The sequence below is a fragment of the Miscanthus floridulus genome, chromosome 2 (genome assembly GCF_019320115.1).
Source record: "Miscanthus floridulus cultivar M001 chromosome 2, ASM1932011v1, whole genome shotgun sequence".
In the NCBI taxonomy this organism is placed as follows: Eukaryota; Viridiplantae; Streptophyta; class Magnoliopsida; order Poales; family Poaceae; genus Miscanthus; species Miscanthus floridulus.
In genome coordinates this window covers 31,807,914-31,834,143 of record NC_089581.1, presented here as the reverse complement: position 1 = coordinate 31,834,143, position 26,230 = coordinate 31,807,914, and the positions used below count along the sequence as shown (strand labels likewise).

The 26,230-nt window shown below is 47.1% G+C and overlaps 1 protein-coding gene, 1 long non-coding RNA gene and 1 pseudogene across 2 annotated transcripts; all 3 read right to left on the bottom strand.

Moving 5' to 3' along the window:
* Positions 1-3,107: 3,107 nt before the first annotated feature.
* On the bottom strand, positions 3,108-4,997 carry LOC136538349 (uncharacterized; annotated as a pseudogene).
* Positions 4,998-9,384: 4,387 nt separating this feature from the next.
* LOC136538348 (uncharacterized) lies at positions 9,385-10,034 on the bottom strand. Its single transcript, XR_010779314.1, has 3 exons — positions 9,948-10,034; positions 9,660-9,878; positions 9,385-9,576 (listed from the first exon to the last, which is right to left on the bottom strand). It is a non-coding gene; the product is annotated as an uncharacterized lncRNA (long non-coding RNA).
* A 5,773-nt stretch (positions 10,035-15,807) lies between these two features.
* Positions 15,808-17,920, bottom strand: LOC136538347 (ACD11 homolog protein-like). Its single transcript, XM_066530322.1, has 4 exons — positions 17,426-17,920; positions 16,735-16,907; positions 16,304-16,446; positions 15,808-16,169 (listed from the first exon to the last, which is right to left on the bottom strand). Exons 1-4 carry the CDS (start codon positions 17,705-17,707, stop codon positions 16,063-16,065), a joined length of 705 nt encoding a protein of 234 aa, XP_066386419.1. The 5' UTR covers positions 17,708-17,920; the 3' UTR covers positions 15,808-16,062.
* Between the last annotated feature and the right edge of the window lie 8,310 nt (positions 17,921-26,230).

Genomic DNA, 26,230 nt, shown 5'->3' with positions numbered 1-26,230 from the left:
GAAAATCCATGCCCCCGACGATCAAATCCTCTTCGGCAAGAATCCATTCAGATATTGTCCACTCACATTCTTCTACCCCCATCTCGTTCTTGTATTTGTGTTCTTCTCTGTAGCTGTTCTTCTAGCTAATCAATAGATGCACCATGTCCATGTCGATCTTCTGCTAGTCTCCTTGATCACTTCTGTACAGCATTGATAGTACCTTGTCGGCTTCCTTCCATGTGAATGAGTAGTAGCGCTAATACATTACAACTGTATGCTTCGATCTCCATCAAACAATTGTAGAACAGGCATGCATATATGTATGATGACTATTTCTTTTGCGAGGAATTATTTGCTTGTTATATAAAATATATATGATCTGAGAGAAAAAAATACTAGCTATCTGATACACACTCCTTAGAACATGTGGTATATAGTATGCATACATGTAGTGATGCCTACAGTCTTGGAACAGTATGCAGGTACAATTCAGAGAGTTTTTATGTGTATATAAGGTTCAGAACACATGCAGTTTCAGAGTCTTTATGTGTATTTATGTTATAGTTACTTTCTGGTATGTATATTGCATTCTAGCAAACTAGGTAACACTAAATTTATGTATGTGTCAGTGTCAGCAGATGGAACAATGGAAGTAACACTTGATTGATTATAGAGATGCTTGCCCTGTATCAGCAAGGTTCTTTGTAAAGTAGGTAGCAGCTAACATAGAAAGAAAGGGAAAGAGCTAGAGAGGAAAAGGTTGATATGAATCAGGCTAGATTATATGATCCTTCTGTGAACTAACATTTTCAGGTTAACTTTGTATTAGTCTCCATGTAACAAGTAGCTGAACCTTGTTCAGTCATCATTTGCAGTTTTTGACACTAGTTCAATGGTACACTGATTGCTAATCTAGATATGGTTTGGGTTTACATATGTAGCAGTCTAGTTCTTTGGCTTTCCCCATTTTGAGTGTCTGAAGATTTAAAATGCTAGACCAAGTAACCTGGCATGACCTTTCTTTGTTTCATTTCTATTTTCTAATTGGGCTATCGATTTTCATATTCCTAATGGCTTATTGTCAATCGTCTGACACGGACCAAAATCTGAATTCATGTGCAGTTAACACCTTGCAGTACAATATTGTTTGCTTTTTGTGTTATTTTTTTCATTATGTGCAGTTAACACTATTGTTTGCTATCAATTTCATTGTCTTGATCTGAAGACCAGTGATATCTTGCATAGTTTGGACCTGTATTTTCACTAATTATCGTCAGGGACATCATTTACATGTTCTAGAATGGAAGCAGTCTGTTGTCTCTGTACTACAATATCTTAATCTCTCTGAATTATGACAGTTTTAGTCATGAGAGAATAACCCATGCCGGTGTACAAAATAGCAAATCAAACAATCTTTTAGATTTCATGCTACCATGATAAAAAGTGATTGTTTCTTGGTAGTTTGTAAGAATGCTTCTCACTCAATCTTATTACTCTACATTGCACTATTGCAGGTTAGCAGCAGCAAACAGCAAACCATGTCAAGGTCTTGCAAGACTGAAGTATCTATTTAGTAGTACAAAGTGACACACTAGCTGAAGTGATCATTGACAGACAATACCAATGATAAACCGATTACAAACTAGTTATGTCCTTGTAACTGAGCATGTGTTAAGTTTCGAGGATGATGTGATAATTTAGATCTCCATTTGTTTGGTTTGCATTTCTGATTCTATTACTTATCACTCACACATTTGGAACTAGTATCTCTTCAGAGCTTTGAATTATATGGAGGGCAGTCAGTAACTGTTCGCCTTTTTTTTTCAGCTTCTTGTTCTGAACTTATGATAACTGCAAGGTTGCAAATGCCTCATATTTATATTTCCCTCGCCTTGTTCTACCACTTTCTGAGACATTTGGAACTATCCCTTAGAATCATGCAGGGATTTCCCTTTTAGCTCAAGACTCAAGAGCACTGATGCAGTCAGCAGCAGCTCAGTTTTTTTTTCTTCTTTTGACTTCTTGTTCAGAACTTGTAATTTGAGACTAGAACAAAAGAGCACTCTGGTGCATGCACTGAAACGTGGTGGTGGACACGCCGTTGGCAATTTAATGCAGTGTGCTCTTCCTGGATGGCCCCGTTCGCTGAAAAAACAAGCCGAAATATTGTTCCGGCTGATTTGTTGTGAGAAAAAAATATTGTTCTAGCTGAAAAAACAAGCTGAAAAGTACGGATTATAAGACAAGCGTTGTCTGCGATCAAGGCAGACGTAGTGAGGTAATCTGATACTGTGCATCCAAACAACATTTTACAAGCGGATAATTATTGGCCAGTTATCTTGTGTACATCAAAATACAAATGTAAACACTTTACAGGTGTACATATTTCCGTTACATCCAAACAGGGCCTTAAGGTTACCCCAAAAAAGTCACAACTGATACATGCAATCCTCATTGTTGTTGCAAACTCTACGATGAAAACATAGCAAGGGATTCACAGAATCACAGTTGAGATTACAGATTAAATTAAAACATAGAAAAGCAACACATTAATAATACCTGAGTTTAAACATATAGTTCACACTTGAGATTACACACTGAATTAAAAAAGCAACGCATTAACAACTGAGTGACCACATAGAAAAGCAGCACACATCAGCACCGGATCCACGAAAAACACAGTTTGAGATTACACCAAACTAAAACATAGAAGCAGAAGTCACACCTGAATGAAAACATAGGAACTCATTTATCTCATGATTTTAGCATTTCACAGCCAAAATGCCACTGGATCCTGACGGATGGAACCAATTCTTGCTTCATGAGGCAGGCTGTAGCAACGAACCTTGCAGTTTCGCCTTTCGTGTCATAACTGAGGGAGAAGGTCTTCAAACGATACATAAAACAACCGCCTTGGGGGCCGCCTCCCATAAAATCCAAGGCCTTGTTTAGATCATCTCCAAATTCCAAGTTTTTTCACTCTCTCTCCATCACATCAATTTTTAGCCGCTTGCATAGAACATTAAATGTAGGTAAAAAAAATAACTAATTGCACAGTTTAGTTGGAAATCACGAGATGAATTTTTTGAGCTTAGTTGGTCCACGATTGGACAATATTTACCAAATAAGACGAAAGTGCTACTATTCATTGGTTTGAATTTTTTTGCAATCTAAACATGGCCCAATTCATCAGCCCCCTGGCGTCACCCTGGGCTCATCCTGATCAGTCGTTGTGTTATCAGTGCAGACACACTCCACAAGGCAGAATTTGCCCTGGCGCATGTGCACAAGGGTGGCACTTACATGCTGCCCCTCAGCTGGGTCCTTGTTGTACACCTTCTTCTTGGTGCACTTGATATCAGGGGAAGGGTGCCGCAATGTTTTGCCAGTGTCGCCAATAGTCACGGTGCTGGCCATGGTGCAGCAGTAGAGGTACCCAAGGGTCTCCGGGTCTTTGGAGAGACCGACAAAGCCCTCCAGGGAGGGGTCATAGTGTCCATGGCTGGTGAAGGGGAACACCCAATGACCACATAGTTTCCACGCATGCTCCTTGGTGTCGAAGATGAAGGTGACGCCACTCCTGGTACAGACGAGGATGCATCCATCGGGTTGCACGCCGTAGGAGGAGACATCCGAAATCGAGAATGGAGGATAAGTGACTCGCCCCCACATCCACAGTCCACTGGGTTCCGGCTCCCGGAGGATTTCAAATGTGCCAATAACCAGAGCGAATAGCTTATCATCACTGACGGGGATGTAGAGTGGAAAAGCCGGAAAGTTTGGTGGGAGGTTCAAAGGTGCTGGTCTGATCCTGGACGTCGATAGTTGGGACTCCGCCTAAGATATCACCAGACGCGCCTGGATGCATCGCCATGATCTTGGTGCCAAAGGCTGACGTGAAGAACTTGGGAAACCCACGCGGCGCCCGGATGCGCATGAAAACTGGCAAGGGCTTTAAGCCGGACTGCTCAGAGTCTTCTCCTGAATCGGACGATTGCTCAGAGTGTTTGCCTGAGCGGCGCGACAAGCTCACCTTGCGGATGGAGTATCCAGAGTTCCAGTCATCAAACACAAGGTAAAGGTGCTGCTTACGCTGCTCCGGCATCCTCGTACTCGTAGATCTGGTTCCTGCGATTCGAATTCGAAGAAGAATCGATTTGTCAAATAGAAATCAATCAGGCCCAATCGTCCGTCCTACTGCAACTCAACCCGACAAATCAAAGTATCCAAATCTTAATCGAAGGCAACAGCGATTCGAATTCGAAGAAGAATCCGATTGTCAAATAGAAAATCAATCAGGCCCAATCGTCCTACCTACTGCAACTCAACCCGACAAGTCCAAGTATCAAAATCTTAATCGAGGGCAACAGAGGAGATGAGGGAATCGCAGGAACGCACCTATACAAGTCGAAGATGGTGCGGCGGTTGAGGTCGAGGCTGAGGCGGAGGGAGAGGAGGAGAAGGGCATGGTATAAAGAGGAGCCAATTCCCTTAATGCCATCATAAATTTTGGCCCCGTTTGGTATAGATTCTTACCCGGCTCCTAAATCCATTTTTTTAGCTCCGGCTACCAAACGCCTCCGACATGCTCAGATCCCAGGAAGAAGCCCCGAAATTTCCGCTGACACAATCAAGGAGAGAGAGGAGGAGCTGAAATTTGTAGCTTCTTCCGGCTCCGTCTGACGGTAGCGGGGACCATCGCGGTCACGGTCTCCTTTGCCCCCGTGCAGGAAACGACCGGCCAGCGCAGGGAAGGGCGACGGCTCGAAGTTGGCGGGGAGATGCGTTGAAAGCCACCGGGCTGCGCCGGCGCGGAGTTGCGGGGGGGCGTAGGCGACGCAGCCAGGGCACACACGGGCGACCCCGGCGGGGGCGCGCGGCGCGCGGCCACAGGGTCGCTGGGTCACTCGGTCCCGGGGCGAGGATGGCCGGGCGCGAGGACGAAGCGTCCGACTCGTGCGTCTGCGGGAGGCGAGCGGTTGGGGAACGGGAGAATTGCTTGTGTGCCGTTAAAAAAATGCAATGCCATGTGTGTCTTAAAAAAAAAGTTCAGCGATTTTTAGCGTCATCGCTCTGACTTTTTTTTTATGCTCTCCATGTCATTGCCGTCAACAGGGGCTCTAACGCCGTCAAACTACATGTGTGAAAAATCAAAAATACTCTTAATTTTAAATATGTCATTAATTTTTTTAGCATCTTAACGACTTCAAATGAAAAAACTCAAAACTAGAAAGTTGTAAATCTCGTCGAGATCTATAATTTTCATATAAAAATTATCTTCATTTAATTCTGCAAGAAAAATATGATTTGATATGATTAATATATCTTAGAAAAATCATATCATTTTTACGGAATTAAATGAAAATAATTTTTATATGAAAATTATAGATCTCGACAAGATCTACAACTTTCTAGTTTTGAGTTTTTTCATTTGAAGTCGTTAAGATGCTCAAAAAAATTAATGACATATTTACATTTAAGAGTATTTTTGACTTTTCACACCTGCAGTTCGACGACGTTAGAGCCTAAACTAACGGCAGTGGCACATAGAGTATTGCGATTTTTTTTTAATGGTACACAAAGAATTCCCCCTTAGAGAATGGGGAGAGGATGAGGAGAGAGGAAAAAAAAGAAGGGATGGGAGGAGAAAAAATATAAGGAGACAAAAAAAAAGAGGCGCTAGGCAACTGATACGTAAGGTAAGAAAAGAAAAGAAAAGAAAAAATAATGGTATTATTAACTTTTTACTCTTTTGTTTATGTGAAGAAGCTGTTTTGCCATATCACCCGTAAAAACGACTCTAGCTCCATAACAAAAGCTGCTCTTTCAAAAAAAAACTAAAATCGGAGCTATCTTTGGAGAAGCCGAAGCCCTACCAAATGGGTTGTCTAGCTCTTCATCGAAATTTTCAGACTTCACTGCCATCAGATAAGATTTCTGATTCCCTCGATGCCATTTCTGTCGTTAGTTTGCTGTTAAGTTTTTGTGCAAATGTCATTTTACCCCTCTCAAATGAAACAAAAATTTCCCTTTTTTTCAGTGCCACTGAAGGCTGTCGCCATGTAGCCTATTTGCTTGGTCGTATTTGGCTTATAAGCCATGACTTATCAACTAACGAACATTATTTTTTTCACACCAAACCCGCCAACATTGTTCGGCTGGTATTAAAGCCAGCTAAAACTGATTTATTATGAAAAAAATACTATAAATTCTAGCGGATAAACCAACCAGCCCAACGAACAGGGCAATGATGGGATGGACAAGCTCGCTAGCAGTTCAATAATCAGCAACCTCCCTCGTGCACACCATCCAGGGACCAGGGAGGAGCTGCCGAGCTGCCATAGCTCATCTGTCTCCGCTTGAGCATTGCATCGAGAAAGGTGGGCCTGATAGGGTGAGCTTCTGGTTGCGAAGGGAAGAGGCAAAGTGACGACAAATAGGGACATGGCGTGAGCAACGAGGACGCCTGCAAGGAGCCATATCATGCGGTGCTTGCGGCAACTCGTGCAGCCGCGTCTCTCAGCGCCCACACCGTGCGTGCGAGCACAAAAGCAGGTCAGTGCAGCGTCGTTGTCGTCGCCTTATTTATTCCTGTCTTGGCGGCCAGCGCCCACCATAGCATCACTTCGCCATGAACCTGCTGGCAGCGTCTTCGCCGTTTCGGCGGTGCGAGGAGACGAGCTCGTGTGCAGCAGCGTGGAGCAGGGCCGCGGCCACAAAAGCATTAGAGCTTGCAACCGCCCCCGCAGCCGGTGCAGCGCGCCCAGGGCCGCGCACAGCCCCATCCCTCGGGCAGCAGAATGCATTCTGCGAACCGTTGAGAAAGCTAACGCACCTGTGTCTGTGACATACTTGTCCACCGATGCTGCTGAGAGCGAAACCAATCTCCTGCAATCCTTGGTCGTATTCAATGACAGACAGGTCCCTCTTGTGAAGAGTCCAGAGCACCGAATTTTTTACTTTTTGGCCCTTTTTTTTTGAAAGTTTCTCTCAAATAGACCCCTGGCGGAAAGAATTCCAGAAATGGACCCTTCGCTCGGCACCAGAGTTAGTGGCGCCGAGCTCGGCGCCACGGTGACTGGCGCCGAGCTCCTGGCCATGGGCAAATGGCCAGCAAGGGGCTCGGCGCCAGAGCGGATGGCGCCGAGCTCGGCGCCGTAGATCTTGGCGCCGAGCTCGGCGCCACTCACTCTGGCGCCGAGCTCGGCCTAAATATCTACCCGGCCGGCCTTCTTCCTCCTCTAGTTGCCCTAGCCAGCCCCCGCCGCCGCCGCCGCGCCCACGCCCGCCCGCGCCCGACGTCGCCCGCGCCCGCCTGCGCGCGCCACGCCGCGGCACCCGCCCGCCCGCGCCCGCCGCGGCCCGCGCCCCCCGCGCCGCGCGCGCCTGCGCCGTGCCGCGCGCCCGCCGCGGCCCGCGCCCCCCATCTAAACTCTATCTCCACCATCCATCTTATGACTGTTTGATCCAAGGGCTGAGGTAAAGCGGCACACGGATCGCTGACATGGCACATTGACAGGCCTCCATTCCTCCTCTTGACCTATAAATAACCACTCACTCCCTCTCATTCACACAAACAATAAGGAAGAAGAACACTCCTCAGCATTTGCTTTCGTTGTAGTACCAATGTCTGGAGGGTCGTCCAGAGGGAGAGGAAAGGGGAAGAAAACTACCTGGGGGTGGGAGGGTCCTCTTGGTCCCGATTTCTTTGAGGAAGCTCTTTATGAGAGGTTCCCAGTTGAGAGCAAAAGTGATTTCACCAAAGAGGCACCACTGACAGGATACGGTGAAAGGAAAGAAGAGTGGCCAAAATGCATGCATGGTGAGGACTGCCTAGTGCAGATGTTCACCGAGGGAATAGATGGAGGTCGTCGTTTCTTCAAATGCCCACGAGCATGGGTAATTTCTTTTACTATTTGTTTCTTCAATATGTTTGTCTTGTATATCACTTACACGACATACTTTTTGTAGTCTTTCTTGACAGAAGAAAACTGTGGGTTCAGTAGGTGGGTCGATCCTCGACCTATTTATCCGCATGCGGAGTACATCTACTACCTACAAGACCGTATCTTCGAACTAGAAAGGGAAGTTAGCAGCGGTTACAAGGACGACGAACAGGACGACAACAACAATGGTGCCGATTCACAGGAGGCACTCTGCAATGATCCATATTGCGCCTGTCCTAACCACAAGAAAAAGGGGTCTCCCCTATCACCCCCGCCACCACCACCAACAACAACGGGAGGCTACTATGGAGAAGGTGCAACACAATTTGCTATGTGGCCACACTACTAGGATGAGTTTATGTTTTTCTTGTGGAGAATCACAGGTTTAATTATCTAAGGCATGTTAGGTTTAATTACCGAAGGCATGGTTTAATTACCTAAGGCATGTTAGATTTAGTCAAAGAAAACTATGACCCAGGTTCGGTACCTGTAGTCACATGCCATTTAATGTGTTTCGTGTGTTGATTTCTATAATATCGTATGTCGTTAACTGTTTTTTGTAGCACGTGTTAAAATAGAAATAAGTCTGTATCATTAAGCGGAATATTAAGACCATTGATAATGAAAACAACCACATAATGAAAAGTTAGATACTATGTCATATTACACAACATATTAATAGTATAACTAAGTGCCGACAGTAGACAAAGGGGCAAATGTACTTCCAAATCCTCAATCTGAAACGTACTGAGTAAGCAACTCATCATCCGAGTACCAGTCCTCTACTACAACCCTGTTGCTGCGGCTAGGCTCAACTGCGTTGCTCTCACCTACCTGTCGCTTGTAGTAAGCGGCCTCCGCTTCGTCTGCGGCCGCTGCGGCCTGAGTGAAGAACGCGTCGTCATCCTCCTCTGCCTGTAAGCCTACCTCTGCTAGGGCGATGAGCTCGCTCAGTCTGCCAGTGTCGTCGTCAGCCTCCTGCGCCTGAATGCCCGCCTCTGCTAGAGAGATGACCTCGCTCAGTCTGCCTGTGTCGTCGTCAGCCTCCTGCGCCTGTATGCCCGCCTCTGCTAAAGCAATGAGCTCACGTAGTCTGCCAGTGTCGTCCTCATCCTCGTCTCCATCATCACACAGCACAATCGATGATTGAACGGTGCGACCAGCTCGTGATCTATGGGCATCTAACTTCTTCTCCTCATATCTTGCACGAGCCACCTCTGCAGCATGTTCTCCGCTGCAACCAATCCCTTGATGTATAAAATGCAATCAGTTAGCAACTCGATAATATTACATTTAAAACCAGGCAACGAAAAAAGGTTTTCAAGCACTCACTAGCACATAATGTAGCAACATGCTCGTCCAAGACCTGCATCTGTACTCTTGTCTCCTCCCTTGCCTCATTCCTTGCCCTCTCCTCCTCTAACATCGTTCGTCTCTCCAATCCCCATTTGTTAAGCCCAACATCGATCGGGTTACAAATACCGCGCTGTCTAGCAAACTCACACATCTTTTCTTTGTGATGTTTAACGAATAGGTTGACGTAGTCAGGTCCATATCCCCTCTTCCGTGCAATTACTTGCCTCTTTTTCAGTTCATCCAAGAACTTAGCTTGACCATCATAACATTCACAACTGCATTTCCTAGTACTCTGTTCAAAACAAATATTATATCATATATGTATTAAGAAAACAAACAAAATACGATTTCATGTTTACCAGAATTATAACAAACCTCATCATACTCAATCATATGGCCGCAATAATGACATATTCCAAGCTCCGAAGGGACTAGCCCATAGTTGGATTTTACACCACATTCGCACATGACAGGAGGTGCTTTGTAGATTACACGTTCTTTCTTCTTTTCCTTAACCCTCCGCGGTTCTTCCGGCCATTGGTTCTTAGGACCATACAACCACTCCTTGAAACGACACTTCGCCATTGAATACACCTAAATAATGAGACATTAGTACATAAACACATATAGCTCAAGATTTTAACACATACACTTTGCACTTACTTCATGCTTGTTTGGACACACAAACTCCAACGTATTCTCAGGGTTTATCACAGCTCGATCTCCGCAATCGCACAGAGGAGGTTCCTCGAGTTGTCTAACGGCGGCTAGGTGCTTCTCCTTAGCCGTCATTGCCGGAGGGTTAGGGGGGGTGGAACCCACCGCTTGAAGTGCTCACGTGGATGTCTCCCTCTAAACCAATCGTCGAAAAAGAGGTACCTAGGATCAAACTTTTCTGCACCATCGATCCACTGAAAGAAAAAGCACCTCTCATGGTCCTACACAACGAGATTCCAATAATATATTAGTACCATACTTAAATAAATAAAGAAAAAGGATAGTACAAATAATTTCTTACATTAAACCGACTACATGTGTAGAAGCAATACGCGGCTGTGTCCGGATGTTTCGATTGAAAAACATGGGCCGGGAAACCACAATCACAGTTAGGGACAGGAAGGTTAGGGGGAACAGGGGCATCTTTGCTAGACGCGTCGGGGTATAATTCGCGAGGACGACCCCGTTTTTGCTAAAACTCCTCCCGAAACATTTCTTGCATCTAACAAATAGGATGTAATTTAGCAAACATAAATAAAAACATCACAACAAAATATCAATGAGAACCATAACTACAATACAATCAATTTCGTTATAAGAACCAAAAGCAGTTAACATTATACCCTAAACCTAGGGTTTCTCATTTCATCCACAACAATAAACCCATAACATAACTACATGCGGCTTGGTTTGCTAGCATTTTTCATGCCTTGAAATGAACCTACGGTTGTATAATACATATATTGAGGGATACAATGAAACCCTAAGTGATGACGATTCTTAGGTTCAAAAATCCGACTAATATGTACCGAATCTATACGAGAAAAACAAGGAGGTGAGCGAGTATACCTTGCTCTCGAAGATCTATGGATCAAATCAAGGTTTTCAAGGTCCAATATGTCGATTCGTGAGGTAGGATGAAGTGGCGAGAAAAAAACCCGAGGAGAAAGAAGAGGAAGAACGCTCAGGGAAGAAGGCTGGGCGGGGGTTAAATGCAGGTAGCTCGGCGCCAGAGTGAGTGGCGCCGAGCTCGGCGCCAAGATCTACGGCGCCGAGCTCGGCGCCATCCGCTCTGGCGCCGAGCCCCTTGCAGGCCGTTTGCCCGTGGCCAGGAGCCCGGCGCCAGTCACCGTGGCGCCGAGCTCGGCGCCACTCACTCTGGCGCCGAGCCAAGGGTCCATTTCTGCAATTCTTTCCGCCAGGGGTCTATTTGAGAGAAACTTTCGAAAAAAGGGCCAAAAAGTAAAAAATTCGGTCGGGAGCACCACAGCTCTGAGAAATGGGATGCCCTGCTCTATAGAAACCACCATGGGCGGAGATAATCAGGTATTACGCATGAATCCCGATACCATTTTTTCTTATGAACCCAATTTTGAGCCTAACAGACTTACTTTTTTTTAGAGTTCAAGGGTGGCCCTGGCCTTTATATTGCAAAGACCAAACCGTTAAGCTCCTTACAACATTTTAAGTTCAAAAACTCCAACAAAACCTCAAAAGGCCTCAACAGGCAAACAAACGCCAGAAAACAGAACTAACTACTAACATCATTACATCTCCCAAGCTTCCGCTAAACCCGCAACGCTAATCCAGTTTCTTTCACGAGCCAACCTTTCTAGATCAACTTCATTTGTCAGAAGAGCTTTAACTTCATCAGCTGTATTGATCTTCCAGCCATTCCCAGGTTGAAATAAGATACGATCCCATTCAACATTCACCTGACCAAGCCAGGTAGCCGGTGAGGTCTTGTGGCAAAGCTTTTCAGCTTGTCCAGGTGATCCAGAAATTCTAGGATTTTCTTCTTCGGACATAGAGAACTCCAATTTTGCAGCATTGCCGTTACCTTCACTATCAGCACTCGCACATCTATCCAGAGTGATCCCTGAAAACACAAGTTGTTTCTTAGTTTCCAAAGCCCCCACAGGGCAACAACACAAAAATATTTTTCACTATAAATTTCGTATTACTAATCCACATAGTCTCAACAGAAACAAAATTTGTGCCAACTTGTCTATTGAAGATCTCAGAAAGAATTGACCAAAGCTGTTTAGCTACTACACAGTTAAAAAATAAGTAATTGACAGTTTCAGCCTCTAAGCAAAACAAACATGTAGGATCCTGGATTTTCTTCCTGATACTCAAATTATCCCTAGTTAGAACCTTGTTTTTAGATAAAAACCACAGAAAAGAAATGGACTCTAGGTGGGACCTTCAGTGCCCAAACAGCAGGAACAAACATAGGAGAAATACCCCTAAAATTAATGACTTTATATAAGGGCCTCATTCGCTGGTCTGAAACTTGGCTGAAATTAGCTGAAAAACACTGTTGTGGCTGAATTGTTGTGAGAGAAAAATACTGTTCCGGCTAAAAAAACAAGCCGAACAAGTCGAATATAGGGTAAGCCGAACAGGGCCAAGGACTGAAGAATATACACCATGAGAATTAAACTGCCATATTAGTGAATCTTCCTCATCAGTAAAGCTAATAGTAGAAGCTAACTGGACCACCTTTAACCAAAGATTGTATAATCTACCATCGACGCATCTTCTCAAAGTGCATTTCAAATCAATACATCCTTCTCATTAATTAATACGTAGATCTCTCAATATTGAATAGCTAGACTAGAAGTACCTAACCAATTATCTTCACAAAACTTGCACTTATTACCATTTCCTATATGTCATCTATATCTCATTTTTGCTACAGAAGCAGCTCTCATCAAACCTTTTAAGAACTCAGAGGCTCCAGAGGAGAAGCTATAAAAGATGTTAGGTCTATCAGTATTGTACTTGAAGTCTAAAAACTGTCTCCACATCTTATCACCATCTAGATTATACCTTTTAACCTAAGAAGCTAAGAGACACAAATTTAAATCTCTCAAGTTAGGAACACCTAGGCATCCATACTCTTTTATTACTGACACTCTCCCAGTTGGCCAAATGAAATTTATGGGATGTGGGGCTATCATCCCATAAGCAATTACCAAGATGAGAGTGTATAACTTTAATGGCCCACTTAGGAAATTTAATAAACGAGAGTAAGTATATAGGAATACTAGCTAAACAAGATTTAATGAGAACTAGTTTCTCTGCATAGGACAACAACCTACCTCTCCAACCAACCATTTTCTTCAATATTTTATCCACTAGAGGTTGAATGTCCTCCCTACTAAGCTTCCCATAACGCAAAGGGACCCCTAAATATTTGATAGGTAAGGTACCAACCGGATAGGAGAACAAATGAGCAAGATTATGAACTGCTTCAGGTTCAACATTCATCGGAATTAACTCACTTTTATGAAAATTGATCCTCATACCAGACAACTGTTCAAACCAGATGATGATACTTTTTAGGTTCCTAGTGTATTCCTCCTCAATTGTAGAAAAAAGAATGGTGTCATTTGCATACTGTAGAGACACAATACCGCCTACCCTAAAGTTTTCAGCTATCCCTTTAATGATACCTTTTTCAGCCCCCTTCTGGAGCATTTTGTAAGAACATCACCTACTAGATTAAAAAACAAGGGAGAGATAGGATCACCCTGCCTTAACCCTTTCCCAGGTTTGAAAAAACCACTTTCTTCACCATTAAGGTTGACTTCCACAGAGCCTCCAAAAACTAAATGTCAACCCAAACAACCCAAGTGTTACTGCAACCTCTAGTCCTAAGTATTTCAAACAAAAAATCCTAAGAAACTCTGTCATATGCCTTCTCATAGTCTAATTTCAGGATTATACTAGGATCACCTGATATATTAAGACTATGTACTAATTCATGAGCAACCACAACACTCTCTAAAACATATCTACCTTGAATAAATACACTTTGTTGAGGAGAAATTAATCTATTCATAACTTTTCTAATCTAAGAGTTAACACTTTGGAAAACACCTTAAAACTGCAGTTAATGAGACTGATAGGTCTAACATTTTTCATGGATCTAGCTTCATCTACCTTAGGGATGAGGGAAATCATAACAAAATTAAGTCTTTTCAAATCAAGATTCCCTTTATAAAAATCATTGAACATATCAACTAAATCGGTCTTAATCAAATCCTAAAATTTATGATAAAACATAAATGAGAGCCCATCAGACCCAGATGCCCCATCAGCATAGCAACTCCAAACCGCTTCCTTAATTTCTCCTTCCGAGAAAGGAGCAATTAGTAATTCATTCTCACTACCACTCACTAAATCCTCATGTCTCCAAAAGCCTTGACCTAAAGAGATAGAGGGTTTGTCCTCTCTTGTAAACAAATGTTTGTAGAAATTTAAAGCAATGTCCATCATCCCCTTCTGGTCCTCAACTAGACCATTAGGGCCTTCCTACTTCTTTGATTAGCTACAACATGAAAATAAGCTGTATTCCTATCCCCTTTTAGGATATTTCTGTCCCTAGATCTCTGCCTCGCCTTAATCTCTTCTAAAGCCCAAATCTTCTCTAATTCCTTAGAAATAAAGTCCATTCTATCTCTCTCCTTCTCAGATAAAATCCTAGAAACAAAGTCCATTCTATTCCTATTCGGCTGCTGGGAAGTTACGGCTGCGGCTGGCTGACCCTAGATGTCGGCTACAGTAACCTGTGAGGGAGAGCAGCCAGCCCAGCCAGCGGAAGCTGCCCAGCCAAACAGCGTGCGCTTCCAAGTCATTGTACTCCAAAGCAAGCTCATTTTTATATTTATTCAGCCTAGCTACTTTATAATCTGCGCGCTGTCGAACGTGCTCATAGGATCATCAGGTTCAGGTCGATGCCATGCTTGACAAGACAATCTGCGCGCTGTCGAACGTGCTCATAGGATCATCAGGTTCCACCTTCACGGAGGACATCTTCCGGCTGCTTAGGGGCTGGGGTTCAGCGTCCCACTGCGACGAGTGTACCTCTGCCAGGGTGAGCTGCCCAACTACATAGCAGAGCAAGACTGAGAAAGCAACATCCTAGGAGGAAAGATCGATAGTTGTATTTTTCCCCGTCATGTTGTTAAGTTCTGTAAATTGGGGGCGTGTACATCTAGTGTGATTCCTGATAGAGTGGTCTCTGATTCGGGAGACGTCCATTGATTTGTTCGATGATATATCGTTCTTACACGGTTAGGTACAACAAAAGGGCTTTGGGAGATTTTGTTGTTTCTGTGCAGTATTTAGCCATTGAGATGGCGCTGGTGCAGCGCTCTGGATCGGTGCTAATTCTTCTAGGTGAAAACCATTTTTGTTTTAGGCACCTAGGAGCTTCAACTTGAAGTAGGTGAAGAAGCTGGAGCCAATGCAAAGCCTTTTCAACTCATCTTTCCGCTTCTTCATAAATTCATTGTCACATCATAAAATCGCTAATATGACACTATTTAATGAGAATGAATGAAACAACTATTGTGTTCGTTTAAAAAAAAACTACTATTGTGTAGAACTAACCCTAAATACCCTGCATAGTTAATGAGAATGAAACTCCTATTGTGGAGAACCTAGCATATTCATGACCCTAACAACTGACTGTATATCTGATACAGAAACATGTGTAGAACTTAGCATATTCATGACCCTAACAACTGACTGTATATCTGATACAGAAACAATATTAAAGCCCCCCCCCCCCCCCTGTACATTTCAGACCTCAAATCTCTTGCAGCATTTCGAATTCTAAGGTCCTGTTCGCTTGTCTTATAATCCGTACTTTTCAGCCAGAACAGTGTTTTTCTCTCACAACAAATCAGCCGGAACAGTGTTTTGGCTTGTTTTTTCAGCGAAGCGAACGGGGCCTAAGTATAATTAGACAACCAAAACCGAGATCAGCTGGATTAGGGAGAGAACTCTTGCATATCTGAATAGTCGATTGCATTATCCATCAATTTCTATATGGACAGCCGGCAAGAATATCAATGGCCGTGCTAGAATTATCATGCAGTTGTACAACACATGCACGAGACCGTGCGTCCAACAAAGGAAGAAAAGGGAGCATCCATCCACCACCCAACAAGGCTGAATAAATAACTATGAACATAATTAACCGATGGTACCAACAACAGCTTGTGAACAAGCTACATACTCGATCTTCAGTCCAGTTCAGATCAGTTCACCAATCTAGGCTAATGTTCCTCGAGAGGAAAAGGTTATCGATGTACTCTATGATAGGACTCGAAGCATCAATGTATCTCCTCATCTCCTTCTGCACCGAGAAATCTGTGTCAACAATCAATAAAGGACACTGTTAACACTCGATCAATCCCTGGAGAAATAAAGGGATTTTCTTTCGAGAGGTCGAAATTCGATTGTAATAATGCTTAAAAACGTGGTGGGTGTTCATGTTTGCCTACCAGTTTCGTTCAGCCGCACTATCAACTGCTCCCTGGTTGGAAGAGTGTACATGCCAGCACCAACAGCCTTCCTTATAGCCCAGCTATGAAACGGCGCGCAGACCTGCCCGTAAGCTGTCGTAGCAGCATCATACAATGAACCCCTGAAAAACCAAGTGCCAAAGAATCAGAGCGACCTGTCAGTATGTACATTTTAAAACAAAACAACTACCTGTCAATCATAGCACTTGACAGTTATACATGCAATAGCTTACGGGCATCAATTGGCAATTGGTAAATACTATATTTATCCGTAACAACCAGTTCTGAATCATGCAGTTGCCATCACACAAAAGGACATCAGACGTTGTATACAGGACAAACAGACGCCTTGAAATGTTCAGAGTTTCGTGATGAGAAGTTTGCGTTTGGTTGAATGTAAGGAGACGTACTCGGTGGCGAGGAATTGCTCGAAGAGGGCCTTGATGAGGCCGAGGCCGAGGCGGACCCTGCGCAGGTTCCGGGAGTGGCTTCCCTGCTTCTTCACGCAGTCATTCTGGATGTCCTTGTCGAGGATGTCGCTCAGCGTGCGGTACGACTTGCCAGCACCGATGAGATCGTTCACCTGGAAGGATGGATGGGCGCATTCAGTATTTTATCCACACGGGGAAGCGCCTGTACGTTCCTTTGCCGGGAGTACGCGTGAGCAATTTTGATTGGTACTAATAACGCTGACCATTGAAATTTCGAAAGAGTCTGCACGCAATCGACTGCAAGTCAAATCAACGCGGCAACGTTCTTTCCTGGAGCTTCCTTGAAGGAAAAGAATGCAAAGTTTCGATTCTTTTTGCGGTGACGTACGTTCTTTTTTTTTCTAGAATGAGGGAAAAGATAGAATAATCCAATCTGTTTTTTTTTTCGGGCAACGTCGGTGGACGCTGCAAGATCCAATGAAAGTCAAAAACAGCATATGGAGCCATGTTATCTCGTCAGCCGTGTAAAATCTTGGATCCCTGTCACGGAGATCGCAACAACGGTACAAGCGAAGCAAACGATCCCGGTAGGGGCGAAAAAAAGGGGAAATTTTGCGCAGAACGATCGCGAAGGGGATCGATCGGCGGGACGGGATCGTCGGGCGCTCACCTTGGTAACGTACTCCATCTCGGCGAACCTGAAGGCCATCCCGAGGCTGCTGAAGAGCACGGAGACGAGGGCGCAGGTGTCGCTGAAGGGCGCGAGGCGGAGCTCCCCGCTGTCGGCCTCCATCCCGCGCGCCAGCTCCTCGAACGCCTCCGCCACCGCCGTCAGCGGCGTCTCCATCCCCTGGCGCGCCGCCACGACGGCCGCCGCCCCTTCGCACAGCTGCTCCGACGGCGCCTGCGCCTGCGCCGACGACGACCACGCCATCTGCCTGAACCCGAGCATCCTGTCCCGTCCTCTCCCTGCCTCCTCCCTCTCTCTCTCTCCCCCCGGAAACGCGTGACCGTTGGCGGGCGCAACGGAGGGAGGCGAAGGACGCGCGGCGAGGTGTGCGAACGCCCCACCTCCGCGCGCGGCTTGCTGGGCTGTGTGGGGGGAGGGGGGAGGGGGGAGGGTGAAAGGCTGGCTGCCTATGTATAGGAGGCCGGAACGGAATTCTTCCGTGGGAGTGGATTCGAGGGGCAACCGGTTTGGCGAATCGGATCCTGCTTTATATAGCCATCTCGTCTCGTGGGGAATTGTCGAATCGAGAAGACGATGGAAAAGGAGGTGCCGAACGGACAGTGACTGGGAGTCAGGGCGTGGCAGGCTAGCAGTGAGGGTCGCAAAAATACATCTTTTTTCCATTTCCATTTTCATGAGATGTTATATTCTCGGGGTGCAACAGTACCCCGTCCAAGAAAGAATACTACCACAGTGCCATGTTTTAGTAAAATTGACCACTTATAGATAAAAAATATCAATAACTATGATATCAAGTAAATACCATTACATTAGTTCTTTAAAAAAACTATTACATTAACTATAAAATGTATTTTCATAATAAATTGATTTAGAGTCGTAGACGTGAATATTATTTACTCGAAATTTAGTCAAACGTGAACCATTTTAACTGGCATGCAACTTATAGTTGCATTTTTTCCTAGACATGGGAGTCAAGATGGCAACGGGCATGGTGCACTACTACATGATCGAATTTGCGCGACGTCGCCCAGGTGGCCTCCGTGGCGGGCATCTTTTTGCCCGCCACGGTTAATGCCTGTCGATTTACGTAGGCGGACGTTTTTTATTTTCTGAGGCGGGCACTTTTGCCCGCCACAGTAAATCGATTTACCGTGGCGGGCGTCGTAAGACGTCCGCCTCGGAAAATAGCCTATTTCCCGAGGCGGACGTCTTAAGGTGCCCACCACGGTAAATCGATTTACCGTGGCGGGCGTCTTAAGACGTCCGCCTCGGAAAATAGCCTATTTCCCGAGGCGGACGTCTTAAGGTGCCCGCTACGGTAAATCGATTTACCGTGGCGGGCATCCTATATGGCCCGCCTCGGAAAAGGCTCAAGCCCAAAATCCCCAGCAAGGCCCGATTTCTACCCCACTCCTCTGTCTCTCTCTTCCTCCACCGGTTGGCCCGACCTCCTCTCCATTCCGCGCGACTGAGTCCGAGGCGAGGCGACCTCCCCACTCCCCACTCCACGCGAGACCGAGGCAGTCTCCTCTCCACTCCGTCGTCTCCACCTCTCCACTCCTCTCCTGACGCGACATCCACCGGCGGCGCTGGGGACATGGGGCGCACGTCGGCTTCTGCGCGCGGGACCTGGCTCCCTTCCTCGCGCGGCGGCGCGACATCCACCGGCGGCGCGCCCTGGTCTCCTCTCTCTCCCTCGTGCGGATCTGGCCCCCTTCTTCCTCCCTGGCCGGATCTGGTGGGAGGCGGCCTCCCCATCCCTCCCTGACGACGGCGGCGTGCGGTTCTAGGTGGAGGGCTGCCGGATCCTATAGGAGGGCGGCTGGATCCGGTGAATGCCGCGACGGTGGCGCTGCCAATGCAGGTACAGGTCTCTCTTCGTCTCCCTCGCTCTTCTCTCTTCGTCTCCCTCACTGTGCCCTCTCCCCTTTCCTAGATCTAGAGCCGGCACGGACGTCGGAGCTGCGGTGGCGGCGCACGCGGATGCGCGGCTGCTCGGCGCCCTCCTCCTTTCCGGCCTCATCTTCGGCAGCGGCGCTGCTGAGGCGGCTGCAGCTGGATCCAGGGACGACGATGGCGGCGCTAGGGTTTCGGTTTGGGATTGGGCTCGCCGGTGGGCTTTGGGTTTTTTTTGTTTTTTCCAAACGATTAACCGCGGCGGGCGGTGTAACGTGCCCGCCGTGGTAAAATTATATTTACCGCGGCGGGCACGTTACATCGCCCGCCGTGGTAAATCGGTTAACCGCGGCGGGCAAGGCCGCCCGCCGCGGTTAAGCCACGATTTACCGTGGCCTCTAGGCCGCGGCGGACGGCTTTGCCCGCCGCGGAAAACCGAAAACGCCCGCCTCCAATAAAGTTTTTGTAGTAGTGGTGCCCGCGGATACTACCTTCTTACGCTCGTGCCCGCTAGCTAAATCTCTCGCCCGCGCCCGCGCCCGCGACCCGCCACGGGCAACAAACCACGCCCGCGCCCTCCATCCGCGGGCATGCCCGTGTGCCCGCCAGGTTGAGCATATACATAAATCATAGTGCATTACAAGAGATACGAAGATACATATTCACAACAAATCGTGTATATATACATATATTTGCTTGTAGGTCCCACATGTCAGACCTGTGGAGCGGGTCTAGCGGATAAGCGGGCGAGGATAGCAAATTTCTTTGCCCGTGAAGAACTATCCTCTGGGTTCAGGATGGTGCCCGCGCCCGTGCCCGCGGGCAAAAAGCGGTGCCCGTATCATTGCCCATCAGGTTCCATGCCCGCGGGCATGCGGGCATTTTGTGCCCGTTGCCATCTTGACATGGGAGTAACGTCCTAATTTTGGAATGAACTTCACGGGCTACGGTAATTTAACATAGATATCACGAAAGCTACACTGCAACTATTTATGAATCACCTTTTTGAATTGTTTTCATATGAGTTTCATCCAAGAAAAATGTCTCCCCCAAATGGTTTAGTAGTAGGAGACGTTTTTCAGTTGAAAAAAAGAGAGAGCTGGAGTTTAGAGGACCCAACCACTCGCTCCTCCAAAACGGCACCAGGTCCGAAAAAGGCTTTGGGGGAGGAGCCCTCCCAAATACAGCCTAAGATTAAAAGATTTGGTACACAAATCATTCATTAAACAAACTATAGGCCCTGTTTGTTTGAAGGAATCTGGATAAATCTGGAGAAATTTGTGAGAGCATGAATAGTGAAATTCAGCCATAAACAGTGAAATCCGACTGATTTTTGTACCAGCCGAACGCAGCCATAATGCCTTTTGTCAAAAAAAAACATAATGCTTTATTTACAGGACATGCTTCACGTGCCATTGCAACTGAAACTGGATGATTTTGTCCCATCGATCCTGCGATTCATAAACTGAGCCACCGTTCAAGTGATTTTTAGCCATCTGATCTCCCAGTTGTTGTAAAGGAGTTCTACGAATGAATTAACGCACTGTGTATATCAATCCAATTTCATCGAAAAAGCAGGTGAATGGTCATTTTTGTTCCGAATAAACTCCCGGGCACTCGTTTCCCTTATCATTATGCGTTTCGTTGTACTCTGCGTTAGTTATTTGTATGTATGCCATGCCAACGGAGCGTGTGCCCAGTTGAGCACGGAAGGAGCTGTTCCCACGTCAGACGACTGATGCGAGCTGCATGCACCAGTGGACACAGTCTGGACTCTGAACCTACCACCCCAACGTATGAAGACGAAGGAATCAGCAGTTCAGCGCCACCACATCCTGAAAGCGACCACTGTCGTCTTAAAGAAATACTACACCAATATAGTCTCCCATCGTCATCACAACTAAATGGTTCGAACGCCATACTTGTAGGCAACCCAGCCAACCTGGCCAGCAACCTCTGTCGCCATCGCCAAATCGTCTGCGCAATGCGCATGCGCCCGGCCACGGCCCCGCGCCGGCGGTCGACCGCAGGCCCCGCGACAACTCGAAAGCCCAGCCGCCAGAGCTGGTGGCACACACAGCCGGAGATTAGCTGCACATGCTGCGCATAATTGGGGAAGGATATTCCTTCTTGTCCAGGCTGCTCAGCTGTTGCACCCCCAGAATATTCATAGGATTTTCTCCCGTTTTATGCCTTTCATTCCTCTCTCTGGGCCCTCCTACCCTAGAGACGCATGGAAGCATGAAGCTGCAACTGCAAGCTCTCAAGACCAAAAGGATAACGCAAAAGGGCCTCCGAAATTTCAATCCAACCAAGGAAGCGACACGGCGTGTCAGAAGCTATAGTTTCAAGTTTCAACTAAAAGATCCGGAAAAATGTTGTGCCGTGCGAAGGTCTTTCTTTCTGGAAGCACAGAAGATAAAGCAAGAAAAGAAAAAGAAAAGGAAAAATCGTGCCCTCTAGATGTGCTATATATAGTATGCTGAAAACATTGCCTGACAGTTTTGTTGGGCCACTTATTACTTTGCTATTGGGCTTCACGGCCTAACAATTGGCCATCGCATCTGAGGCACTGAGCTGACGCTGTGAGGAAAATCCTGAAAATGTCATTTCTTCGCCCTACCAGCACGATATATAGTCTAAAGCAGAGGTCACATAAATTCATTTACGAGTACTTCGATTTTGATATAAATTGAAATTTATTTTTAAATAAAAGAGGGTATATTAAAATCTGGGTAGAACAAACCCTTTAAATTAGAAATACCAACCGACAAGCAAATTTCATAGGAATTATTATATCTTAGTTCTGCGCTCATCTTCTAGTCTCCTCTCTACATCGCATCGCTCCAAACGAACGATGCAAGGTAGCACGTTCAAGTTGGGATCGACTCCAATTAGGGCTTCATTTGGATCCACCCAACTAACTATTAGTTGTGTTATGTTAGCTAGAAAAAAAATCAGCTAATAGCTAATATTAGTTGGATGGTAGGTAAGATATTAGCTGATTTATTAGTTGAGGATCTAAACAATACCCGTAAGGTATTTTTTTGCACCTAATCGTTAGCCCCATGCTTCCAAACAAATCATAGATCTGCCAAACAAACAACCTCGAACAAAGTATAATATATGTTGTAGGCACAAAGGGTGTATTTTTACATCATTTCATCGTTACAAAACTTTACTTTTTAAACCTTCGACAACCAAATAGGAAAAAGACATGTCTTACGTTTAACAAATATAACACTCTGTCATTTATATCTATATAAATGTACCAACAAGGCACAAGATCATCATGAGGATTTAATTCTTCACGCGAGGATGAGGATGGAACTTAATTAAGACAAAAGCTATCCCATGAACTTTGGAGGGGAGGGGGGTTGGGATGGAAAGCTATACCCGAACAGGGTATTCCTCGTTGTGATCAATAGATGGCAATACCTTTAACTCTACTCATCGTTGGCTATTAGAGTCCACATCGTATTGCCATCGTATCCGTTGTTGGTTGATACAAGGTAGGAACAAGTGGGTGAGGCCTTTAAGTCAATTCCAAAGGGCTATAGGGCTATAGAGGAACACAACTTGTGCCATGACATTGGCTTCCAAAGGGCAAACTTTTGATACCCTCCCTTACATTGATCAGTCCACCTAGATTTTATGGAGTTGGTGGTGGTCCATTCATAGGTGCTCACCAATAACACTCTCTGTCGGTGCAGAAAGTGACCAACACGTAAATATTTGTAGTTTTATTGTATGTTGCGATCGGAGGTGACCTAGCACTCAATGACACAGGGTTTATACTGGTTCATGCAACGTGCCCTACGTCCAGTTTGAGTCGGTCGGTGACTTTATTCCTGAGCCTAGGTGCTCGAAGTTTGCTGTGGGGTAACAAACGGAAGGGAGAAAGATGAGGGGTACAAGAGGTCCGGTCGGACTCTGGTCTGAAGGGCCGAGAGTGATGGAAGCTCCGCTATGTGCTAAGTGTTCGAACGTGCGCTCTGTGTAGCTTTAGAGTGTCTAAAGCTACAACAGATGAATCGATGTAAGTGAACTGATGGATCTATCTGTTGGGAGAGAGCGCATCCCCTTTTATAAATAAAGGGGATGGCCTTACAAGCGAGAGAGAGAGAGTGTGTACGTATGCTAAGTCTTGTTGCCCACGCCGTCGGATACAAGATGATTGTAGGCGCCCATAACACTGTTAATGTCAGATGCACGTGGGAGGTTGTGTCGTCTTCTTCTGATATGGCAGACGTTGGTGCCTATCATATTGTTGATGCCCAGAGGCATGTAGGGGGTTTTACCATATTCGCCTGGTACGATAAATACCGGGGCCCACAATACTGTTGATGCCCAGAGGCATGTGGGGGGAGCCTTAACGTGTTTGTCTGGTATGGGAGTTGATGGCGCCCACAATACTGTAGGGAAAATATCGGCGCCTACAACACTGCTTGGGTTCTGTCATGCCAGGAAAATCGCAAGGTACTGTCTGGCAGGTGTACAGGGTACGGTCGTTGGTATTGCGGTTGACTTGAGTGCCATGTCTTACTTTCTTCGTCTGTTTCCTGGTTCTTACCAAGTGGGCGTCCCCGGTCAGTTGGTCCCAGTCGGCTCTGATTGCGTCAGTCGGAGAGGAGCTATAAGCAGGGGTTCAACGCATTCCCGGTCGGAGAAGCGGGCCAGAGTCGGAAGTGGTGTTTGGCCAGGTCTTACGGTCGCAAAGACAGGCCATAGTCGGAAGGGAGCGTTGTTCCTCTTTGGCCAGGCCTTCCGATCGAAGAGGTGGGCCGGAGTCAGAAGCGAGCGTTGTTCCTCTTTAGCGAGGTCTTCCAGTCGGAGATTGGATCGCCCTTCTGGCCTTTTGTTTAGGTATTTGGGTCGGCCCATGAGTTGCGCGTCGTTTGCAATGTTGTCTGCTGGGCCGAGCCTTTGCTGGTGAAGCTGGTCCACGAGGGACCCCGGGTTTATGAACCCAATAGGAGCCCTCGAGCCCCCGGGCGATTCGGGTAGAATCGTCTAGGAGATTTTTGTCTTGACGATGGGTGCGTGCGAGCGCATCCGCGGGTGTAGCCCCCGAGCCCCCGGACGATTCAGGTAGAATCGTTTGGGGGGTTTTCGTGTTGCCAGCGGGGAAAGTTTTATTTTGTCAGTGGGTGCGCTTGTGCGGGCACGCCACGCGAGGGCCGCTGCACTGGGCGTCCTGGCCACTATCCTCACCCTGCTAGCTGCGTTGCGCTGCTGCTCTAGCACGCCACGTATGCTCCCGCATCGGCCGTCGTCACGCCTACGTGCGTACACCGCGCATTGACCCTGCGTTGCCGGCCTGGGTCACCTGCTATCATGTGCTGGCACACGGCACGCGCGTGCTGGGCTTGGCCATGCCTGGCCGCTCTGCTCCTCCTTCGACGCGTCTACCCGTGGTTGCTGCTCGTCGTCGTGTCGCGTCGTGTCGCTTGCACTGCGCGCCGTCCGGCACTGTCATCCTGCTACTGCTTCCGTTGACATCGGCTATGAGCGCGCAAGGCCTCGTCCTGCTTGTCTCGTCCTCACGCTTGCGCTCGAAGCCACGCCAAAGGTGCCAGTCACGTCGCCTGGAAGGTCGCGCGGCTGGTCGAGCCACGCCAAAGCTGAATCGATGCGCTGGCCCTTTTCTGTGTATCGTGCACATGTGGTGGTCAAGTGGATGGACGGCGTCGTGCCAAACCGGTCACTGTGGCGGTGGTACAAGGGAGGTGCGCCAATTTGTAATTCTATCGTCGCCGGCCGCTATAAGTCCTTAGGAGTTGCCACTATAATTGGCCTCACCCACTCCACCGTTTTCCAATTAACCGTGCCCACTACGAGCCAAATAGTTAGCATGTGAGTGAAGTCGTCCAGGCTTTTGCTCGGCCTACAGTGAGGTGAGGCGGGGCGTTCCCCTCGCGGCGGTACGCCATGGCCGCTAGAGTAGGCGCATGGCCAGAGCGTTGTGTGGTGCTTCGCCATTTCAATTAGGCTGTGCCTTGAGTAATAATTGACTTGGTTATCGCGCTCGTGCAGTGGTTTCATCGGCGGAGCAGCGAGTCACCGGAGACGCCGTCACCGTGCTTGCAGGGAAATAGAGCCACCCCATTTTTGTGGTCGACCATCTTGCTGAGCCTCATGCCTTCGCCCAGTCTGTCCGTCACGTGTCTGGTGAGGCCCTTTTACTCCTAGAGTAGTTGGTTGACTCGATTAGGGCAGAAGTTCGCCGGAGCGCGTGGCCGTCCCCGGTGGACATAGGTAGATGCTATTTCCGTGGCCGACGCGTTTGAAGGTAGCAGCGGTTCAAATAGGACTTCTACATTGTTTAACGTAGCCTGCAGATGGTCACCGAGTAGTAGTAGAGACGTTCGAATAGGTGGTTTCACCGGCGTTGGGCTACCGCGGCCAGACACCGCCGCGACACGTGGCCATGCCTGCGTGGTGCGCCATTTTGGGCGTGTGTTACCTCAATCCATTGCGCGTGGCACAAGAAAGCTCGTGGCTATGCTGGTGTGTGCCGGAGTGGTCGGTGCTCGCCGACGTTTGGCCAGTGAGGTCGCGGCTCAGTTAAGTCCAGCCAGGGACGTCGCGACGTGAATTTGAAGTAAACCAAGGGGTTAAATGCTAGAGTCAGTGAGAGAAGGGAATAGTGGCAGGGACTGCGTTTCCATTTGTTTGGAACCCGAGGGTTCTTTTGATTTATGTAGCGCGCGCGGGGGCTTTCCTTCCGTGGGCCGCTGGCTCGCATGGGCTGCCCCGCGCTGGGCCGCGCGCGGGTGAGCACGTGGACGTTGCGGGCTGGGCTACGTCGGGGTGCTGAGCACTCGGGGGTGGGCTGAGCCGTTTGGAAGCAGTCCGCGCAAGAAGATATTCGGTTTTTCCTATTTC